The sequence below is a fragment of the Ziziphus jujuba genome, chromosome 4 (assembly GCF_031755915.1).
Source record: "Ziziphus jujuba cultivar Dongzao chromosome 4, ASM3175591v1".
Taxonomy (NCBI): domain Eukaryota; kingdom Viridiplantae; phylum Streptophyta; class Magnoliopsida; order Rosales; family Rhamnaceae; genus Ziziphus; species Ziziphus jujuba.
The window spans coordinates 20,717,706-20,727,352 of NC_083382.1; the positions used below are offsets into that span (position 1 = coordinate 20,717,706).

Genomic DNA, 9,647 nt, shown 5'->3' on the forward strand with positions numbered 1-9,647 from the left:
AGTCGTGGCCATCTTCTCCAATCAAGCCTACGTCTAGGCCTTCTCCAAGCTCTCCAATTGATTTTCCAAAACTTTAAGACTTTAAAACTCTAGAACCTTTTAAAAGAACTTAAGAAACTCCCATAATTTGATTTTTTTCTATTCAAGCCTCATAAAAGCTCCTAAATAACTTTATATACTTGCAAATCTTCGTTCATTGAATTGGAGGCCATATACATAAGACCTTGGAAATCTTTTTCTCTCTTTATTTTTAGTGTGGGAGTCTTGGAAGATACATTTCTTAAGCCATTAAGAGGGTTGGATGAATTTTATGTGTAAAAAGAAAACTTGATATTACTTGCTATCTACTACTTTCTTTTTCTCTAATTCCTTCTAAAAAAAAAAAGGTAATTAGTCTAATTTACCCTTAATGAAGTATGTGATATGACACGTGCCTCATTAATGATAAATTTACTAATTATCGCCATTTGTCCTAATATTGGCCCTTGGATTGCCATGATTCCCTCTCTTAATCAATGATGGAGATTTAACTAGAATATTCTTTTCTATAAATTCTAAATTTTAAATGGTGATATCTTTTTACTCGCACCTCGAAATCCAAAACTAATGTGATATGTGAAATCATCAGATCGTGAGTATTCATATGACATCCATTTCCACCATGAAATTCCTGGCAAAATCTTTATGGAATCTTTAAGGTATCTTTTTGAAATCTTTTTTATTCTTGATTCGTTTGAACTCTATTCTTGCTTCCCACCATAATTCGATTAAAAAAAAAATCCATTTTTATGGTTATTTTCTTGAAATTCTTTCTCCTCCACCTAGATTAAGAATAATAGATAATTAAGTATCTTTCTATAACAAATTAACACAACTAACAACTATTAAGATATAAATATGGCATAAAATCATCAATATTTTAAGCCTAACAGAATGATAATGAGTTATTAGTCATTCACTCATGGTGTTAATTTCTTTGTGTTTTTTTTTTTTTACTGTTTATGGTATTTAAGACGTCTTACTAGGATTCTCGTTTAAATATGCATATATTGGTAGTTTTACTATATTTCTGTTATCACTGTTATGGTTATGATTGTATTGTTTATCGTCTAACCTAAAATTTATGCTTCAGTTGGTTATTAATATTTTAAATTCTTTAACTATAAAATACTCAATTTATGATGTTGATTCGAAATACAAATTGGGTTTTATGAAGTGGGTTTTAAAAAATGAAACTTTCCAAATGGGTGAAAGAAAGATCTTGAGTGAATGGTTTTGAAATAAATAATTATTTTCATATTATTATTTTATTTCACTCATTGTGCTTGTCTCACAATTTTGTTTTCAAACTGCTTCTCCATGTCTCAGCTGACAAGTTATTTATATCAAGTCCAAACATCTTTGTTCTTTGTTTGTTATGCCGCTACCGATGTAATATTCTTTTTCTTTGATTCTGATGATAGGAGATATTCTTTTTTTTTTTTTTTTTTTTGTTGATTATGATGTATGCACTATAATGAGCACTTTCAATATCTTATTTTCATTTATTTAGACTCCTTAAATTGTTCTAATAGACTAACATAATATATATGACTCCTATATTATCTTTTATTGATGATATTTGAGAATTCTATCAAAAATTATTTATGTCATTTTATCTATGTGGTTGGATTATATTCAAATTACAGAGAGATTTTATTGGATTTTTAATAGAAAATTCGATGAAGCTTCCTTAACAAGACCACTTTGAATGTCCGTGATGGACCTCGGGAGCGATCCTATCATACTATGTCACTAAAGCCATATTTGACAACCTTTGAATTTTAAATCATATAACCCTTAATATGATCTAATAGTCATCAATGATTGATCTTAGTTTAATAAAGTAAGGTGGGCTCTACTTAAGATTAACTCTTCACTATACTTATATAAAACTATAAATATATCTTTAAATCTTAAACCTGTTTAATGGTTGTTGGGTGAAGAATTAAGAAAAAATTTATCAAAATGTTCTGATGAAATACTGACTATATATATATTTCAATTAACAATTATTTTTAAGATTAGTTTTATTCAATACTGAAGATGGAGAATTCAAATTTTAATCATTATTTGAAAAAATTAATAAATAATGGCTTTTACCATCAAACATTTTAAATTAGTTAAGGTATTCAAGTAGTTTATAGAGCAAGATGTAAAAAAGATTGACAGAATTCAAAAGGCAGTCGTGTAAGTGAATTTTGGTAAAGTCACAAATATGCTTTTGTAAATAAATCCTGTAAGTGAATTTTGGTAAAGTCACATATATGCTTTTGTAAATAAGTCCTAAATTTAAAGGTGTATGTGAAAATAACTTCTTCTTTTTTTTGAAAAAAACTTCAAATTGTTTTATTTATATATTTACAGCTTTGGCCTTTTATATTTTGAAAATAACGCAGTTTTTCCATTTTAAAGAAAAATGTGATGTGAGCCTTAATTTTTGTTCCCCATCTCACCTTTTGTTTGGTTTTATTAATTAGTATTATTATTATTTCAGTTTTAGTTTTTGTTGACTTTTAGTTAAATTTTACTTGAAAACTGCTTCTTATCCAATCGAATAATTCATACTTGGCTTTAAATTTGATTTAAATAGCTAACTTCACTGAAAATGATATCTTTGACAACATCATCATCATCATCATCTCAATATGAAAATCTTTTCCATTAACATTAATTGTGCATGAGTTGAGTTAATATACTTAACCAGCTAAATAATGACAGATATACTATTAATTATTCATCAAATTAAAATAAAAAATTAGCATGACAAACTTCAACACTCTTAATATTTGTAGACTTTATCCAATCATAAAATTATTAAAAATATATCTATAGGTCCTGAATTTTGAATATATACATTATTTTTTCCCCGTTACTATGACTTTACACCTACTAATGGGAGGGCGCGTCTGTCTGTTTGTTTTTTTCATGAACCTCCTTTATCATTAAAAAAAAAAAAAAAAAAAAAGCTTCAATCAATCAAATCATTAATCTCCTAACTTTGCATTACCCACCATATTTATGCAATCTTTTTTCTTTTCTTGTATGCACTATTTTTTCATTGTTGTATAATTATTACAGGGCCCATTTAAAATTTAACCAAAAAAGCGGCCAATTTAAAATATTGGGTGCTTAGTAATTGATTGATTTGAAGATTTCAATTGATAAATATATATATATATATAAATGACTATATATTCAAATTGAGAATTTTTATGTATGGTATGTGGAATAGATATAAGAATAAAACAATTCTTTTTTAAAATTTAATAATGTTACATATACTAAAATGTTTATTAAATTTATTTATTAAATAGTACGTATTAATATATTATTGGTTGACATATTCATATAACTTAAATATGAAAAACAAATCTTTTAAAAGATAAGTAAATAAAAAAAAAACCAATTAAATTTTATCATATTATTTGAAAAATAAATTTGGTGAATATTTTGCTAACTCTTGTATTATTGCATAAAATACATACTTTCCTGTTTAAAGAAAAAAAAAAAACATTTCTTCTAGGATACGCTTAGTATACATAATAACTATTCCCAACGGAATTGAAATAGTTATTTAATGAATAAATTATAAGAAAAATGAATCGCTGATCCTTTCATTAGCATAAAGAAATTATTTTTATTTTTTACTTATTCTGTTGTATTCTTTTGGAAATCTTTAATGTGTGTTTATATTTATGCTTATGTTCTTTAAATTTATTTAAAAGTTTGCTTTATGTTTAACCAAATATATAATTATTTTAAAATTTATTTTTTGTTACATTTTCATTTTTATGTGATTTTTGAAATATTCTTTTATTTATATATTTTAAACAGATATTACATCAAATTTAAGACTTCAAAGAATTATCAATTTTATGTTTGATATTTACCATATTTGTATTATAAAAGAAGTTTATAGTATTTGGATTAAGAGATGACTATTTTTTTCATAGCTTTGCTCTTTGTCATAATTGGTGACAATTACCATTTTATGTAGTATATTCTTATTAGATTTAAATTTATTATTTTTAATTCTAAAACTCTAAAAGTAAACATTTTAATAGTAACTATTTAAATTGTCATTTGATATTTAAATTCTCATTTTGATATGCAGCTCCTACTAGTGATGTTTCATAATGGTGATAGATAGTATTTTTCTTCTTTATATTTTGGTAAAAAATAAATATTTGTCATAAGGAGGAAATAGTTAATATTTAGGAGCAATATGAATTAATTGATATAGAAATTAATCAAACATATTTTTATTCATCCTATGAATAGTCATTTCATTCTTCCCTTGTTCTTTGACTTAGCAAGCATTTAATATATTCTTATTTAATATAATAATTAAATAAATCAATAAAAATAACTGTTTCTTCTCTTTGTTTTATTCTTACAAATACATATTGCTGCTTGGTCAGAAACAATCATACTATATACTAAACAAATGGGAGTGAAATTGCTCGGCTGATCAAATAGATGGAATCCGCAGGTAGAGAAGAAGGGAACGAAGAAGATAATGTTGTCTGCCACAGCGCTAACGGAAAGACGAGGCCTTAAAGGCCTTAAAAAATTTAGGAGCTGATTTAGTCTTTTAATCGGACATCTAATTAATTAGGCACATGGCTTAATTGCATTGACCATTATACCACATCGGTTTATAGTCTGTACTGAAAAAGTTTCTCATCCAAGATTTAACAATACAATAAACATTCTTAGGGTAAAAACAAAAAAGATAGTGTAATAATACTGAAGCACCAAGCTATTCATCAATTAATAATAATAATAATAATAATAATAATAATAATAGTAATAAAACTATTCGTCAATTTATTATGGAGTGATGTTGCAAAATGATATTTCGTTATTTTATTCAGGATGGATTTAGAATGGGGCAGTAGGGCAGCTAATACATGCTAAATCTGAAATTCCCATTAATATTATATTTGATTTAATGATATAAAGTTTATATTTATACCATTTTGCCTCGATACTAAAAGTTTAGTTTGTTTATAAAGAAGGTCAATAATGTTAACATGTTTTAGAATTTTGAATTGTTTTATAAAAAGTCTTGAATTATTCTTTTTTGGCAATGCTCATGTTCACCATAAATGGAATACAATAAATGCGAAAGATAATTAATGTTACTTAATTTTTTTTATTAACTTTGTACTAACGTTAAAAAAAATATCACCTTTATTATTATTATTGTTATTTTGTAAGAAATCTTCTTTATTATTTAGTGGATAAAATCTTTAGGAAACAAATCAAATTCATTTTTATAAATTTTTATTTTATTTTATTTTATTTTTATTTTGTTTTTTAATCAATATTGATGAAATTGGGTTACTACTCTCTTTCTCATTTCAACTATAATTCATTTTATTTTTCTGATTAAAAAAAGTAAGATGAAAAATGAAAAATATTTTCTGTCTCCAATCTTAATTTAGTAGGAATTAACATAATCAACAAGAAAAATGAAACCCACAATCAACATTACGACATCTCGTTCTGCACCCTTCGTTAATACACCCCTCCAAATCATTAATTTAAGTCAAAATTAAAACTACCTTCATAAAATAAAAAGTTAATGAAACATGCTCCATCTTGAAAATCTTTATTTCAAAAAATGCAACATCGAATTTAAACCATACTTTTATTATTATATGCTTAGAACTTAGAAAATAGGAGCCTTTAAAATTTTTATAATTATATTAAGCAATTGTTTTTGTAAACTAGTTCATATAGTATTCTTTTCATAATTTAAACTAGGTTATATAAATACTATGTAATTGTCGGTACATGATTAAAATTGCATAATGATAGTTTGTATGTATATATATATAGAGAGAGATTTTTATGACAGTTTTTAAAATGTATACTAATTTTTGCACCCACTAATCTAAATTCCTGGTTCCGCCATTGATTGTGTCGGGGTTTGTTTTCAGTCTCATTTGTCTCTTTAAGATTTTTTTAATATTTTTATTAAGTAGAACAATAATATAATATTTATCATATAATTTGATATTATAATATGGAACATTAGTGTTTAAGAATATTAATACATCATTTTTTTACATTTATTTTTACTTTATATATTATATTTCGTTGTATTAGTTAATTTTCTTTTCAATTTTTACTGTTTAGTTTGAATTAGAATATAGGTAAGAAATCCAAATTAATTAAGGTCTTAAATTTAAAATTTATTTAATTAAAATTATTGACATTATTTTAGTTGAATATGATAGTTTCTAATAGTAATATATTTTCTTTTTCAATTTTAAATTTATGAGTTAATTACTTGCATACAAAATTAGTAATACTACATTTACTCTTCATTGAAAACATACGTTAATTTAGAACACTGATGAAGAATATTTCCAAAAAAAATCAATATGAAGTTGTCAAGGATGCAATAGTAGATTGATTGAATAAAAAAATTGTCGATTAATTTTTTTGTATTTAGTGAATTGTTATCTTTTGTTTTATTTTCATCAATATATATGATTTTGTTTTTTGATATGTGATTTTCGATATTAAAAAAAAGGAAAATAATGGTGACCATGAAAATATTTTATGGGTCCCGCAATGCATTTAAATAAGCTTTACCGGTTAATGCCTATAAATACGCATGATTTCATGTTTTGACTAATTAGATGAATAAAATATCTTCAATAATTTCAGCAACATCAGACTAATGGATTCGAGAGTTGAAATGAGTTCCACTGAACTCCTTCAAGCTCAAGCTCTTATCTGGAATTTATCCTTCAATTACATGAAATCCATGTCACTAAAATGTGCCATTGAGCTAGGCATCCCAGATATCATCCACAACCATGGCCAACCCATTAGTCTTTCGAAGCTCATTGAATCCCTCCCTATCCACCCTTCCAAAACTCATTGCATTTGTCGCCTTATGCGCCTTTTAGTTCACTCTGGCTTCTTTACAAAACAAAAAGGGGATCACCAAACTCAACAAGAAGAGAAATACTCTCTCACGCCCGCTTCTCGGCTTCTCCTGAAAGATGAACCATGTAGGCTTGCACCAATATTTTTTACCCAATTTGAACAAGAATTCCGACAAACAAGCCTCTTCATTAGCACTTGGCTGCGCAGTAGTGACGATACTGCATTTGAAACAATCCACGGAATGACTTTCTGGGATTTTGTTGCACAAAACCCCAGAGCACAACAAGTATTTAATGGCGAAATGGTTACGGACTCCAAGCTAACGGCTGAAATCGTGGTAAAAGACTGTAAGAAGGTGTTTGAGGGGTTGAAATCTTTGGTGGATGTAGGAGGTGGAACAGGAACGATGGGCAAAGCAATAGCCAAGGCGTTCCCATACATGAAATGTACCGTGTTTGATCTCCCGCATGTTGTTGCGAATTTGCAGGGAACTGAGAACTTGAATTTTATAGGGGGTAATATGTTTGAGGGAATCCCTCCTGCAAATGCACTTATGCTCAAGGTACATATATATGAATTATAAACCATTTATTGCTGATTTTTTCCTTAATTTAAAGGATGTCCTAGCCGTAAAATCCACCGCTTCTCTCCTTGGAGAGGTAGTGAATTAAAAAATTAAAAATATGAAATTTACTGCTCAAATTTAATATCTTCTTTAAATTCATCTAGGATTTTAGATTTTAGAGTATTTTTCTTATGTTTTTTATGTTAAAGAATCAATCCCTTAAAGAGGACTTCAACTTTCTTTTCATTTTTAAAAATTAAAGTAAAAACGTTTATTTGCCTTTCTTTCTTTTCTTCCTCATTTTTTTTTTTTTTTTTTTTTTGGTGTTTGGCTCTATAAAAATCCAAACATAAGAGAGTCAAACCACTTGTTGGTATTTCATAATTTTTTTTTTAATTTCACAATTTAGATCATTTATCATATTAAATTAAAGGTGTTAATTTATAGGTTTCAACAAATACACAGTTTAATAAACATAATATAATATATTTATAAAATTACTAACATCATATTATTCTAGTTTCTGGCATTATTACAATTGGATCAATGTGCACAAAAAATAAAGGACTTAATATGGTGGTTTTAAAATAGAGGGTCTACATTATAAATTTCCAAAATTAAAGGATACAAAATTGTAATTTATGTTTCATAAGTTACAAACCATTATTTACTAAAATTAGTAGAATAGTAAATATTTATTTAGAAAGGCAAACTAAAAACCACGAATTTAGAGTCTTGTTGGAGGACATCATAAATTAAATTAAATTTATATTATTATTATTATTATTATTGTCGTATTTGATATTAAAGGTGGGAGAATTTGAATCTGGATTATTATTTGAGGAAGCAATGAAATTTACCACTGGACCATTCCCACAAGAACCACTGTGTACCTATCTTCAAAAATGCTAAAATATGCTTTTTAAAATAAAGAGACATGCATATATTTAGACAATATTACCTCAAGGAAACAAAAACAAAAAAAAAAAACAAAAAACAAAAAAAAACAAAAAAAAAGGAAGGAAAATTTATACATTATATATCAGACAGTAGAAGTGCATCTAAAATAATTAGTGTCTTATGTGCTTCACAACCAGTGGATTTTGCATGACTGGAACGATGAAGAGGCTGTGGCTATCTTGAAGCGATGCAGAGAAGCAATATCGAGCAAAGATGAGGGCGGAAAGCTTATAGTCATTGAGGTGATAGCTGAAGACCCAAAGATGGATAAACAGTCAACTGAAACCCAACTCTGTTTGGATGTAATGATGATGACTGCATATGGTAAGGAGCGAAGTCTTATGGAATGGGAGAAACTCTTTTTCGCCGCTGGCTTCGGTCACTATGAGATAACTTATGTGCTAGGACTAAGGTCTCTCATTGAGGTGTATCCATGAAAACTTATATATTTATTGCTACCTATATCGCTGTTCAACAAATAAAAACAAATTGGTCCTCAATTTGTTTACAAAATTATATATGTAGAATAAGTCTATTTAGGCAATCATTAACTTAGTTAAATTCAAGATGCTTATGTCAAATTCTTATTAGTTAATTGTATTATATGTTGTTATTTGAATTTAAATTTTGTTTTGTCAAATATTAATTTCTCAAATTTAATAGTTTAATTTATTGAAATATTACTTTGGGGATAATTAAATGACAATTGTCCCACATAGTTTGGAAGTGAAAAATACATTGAAATTGTACAAGTTAGAATTTTTGAATATTAAATTTGCATTATACACCGCATTGGAAGTACATGAAGCCACTGAGTATTCTTTCTTATATAAACTGAAGTTTCATTGGCTTTGAAGAGGCTCTCCAACATCAACTTACGTCAATCAAACAATTTGAGTTAGTTTAGTTAATTTAATTGTTCATCATTGTTCTTAGTTAAAAATTTAATTATTAAAATCCTTTCAACATAAGGCAGTTGAAACCCTCTCAATTATTTTGTTCTCCAATAATTTATACAATTATCTATGTAGTTTGATTTAATTGAAACATGTTTTCTTTTTCTTCATATTGTTTTTTGTTTAAAGTGGCACACATGCACACTAGGAGATGAGAAGTAGTTGGTTATATTACTAACATTATATTTTTGGCATGCCTAGTGAGACACCTAGTT

The 9,647-nt window shown here is 26.7% G+C and overlaps 1 protein-coding gene across 1 annotated transcript; it reads left to right on the forward strand.

Moving 5' to 3' along the window:
- Positions 1-6,699: 6,699 nt before the first annotated feature.
- On the forward strand, positions 6,700-9,116 carry LOC107417201 (trans-resveratrol di-O-methyltransferase). Its single transcript, XM_016025797.4, has 2 exons — positions 6,700-7,513; positions 8,614-9,116. The coding sequence occupies exons 1-2, from the start codon at positions 6,740-6,742 to the stop codon at positions 8,911-8,913; spliced, it is 1,074 nt and encodes a 357-aa protein (XP_015881283.2). The 5' UTR covers positions 6,700-6,739; the 3' UTR covers positions 8,914-9,116.
- The last annotated feature ends 531 nt before the right edge of the window (positions 9,117-9,647 follow it).

Coding starts and splice junctions, on each gene's coding strand:
- LOC107417201 (XM_016025797.4), top strand. CDS start 6,740: ATGGATTCGAGAGTTGAAATGAGTTCCACTGAACTCCTTCAAGCTCAA. Junction 7,514..8,613: donor CAAATGCACTTATGCTCAAG/GTACATATATAT, acceptor CTTCACAACCAG/TGGATTTTGCATGACTGGAA.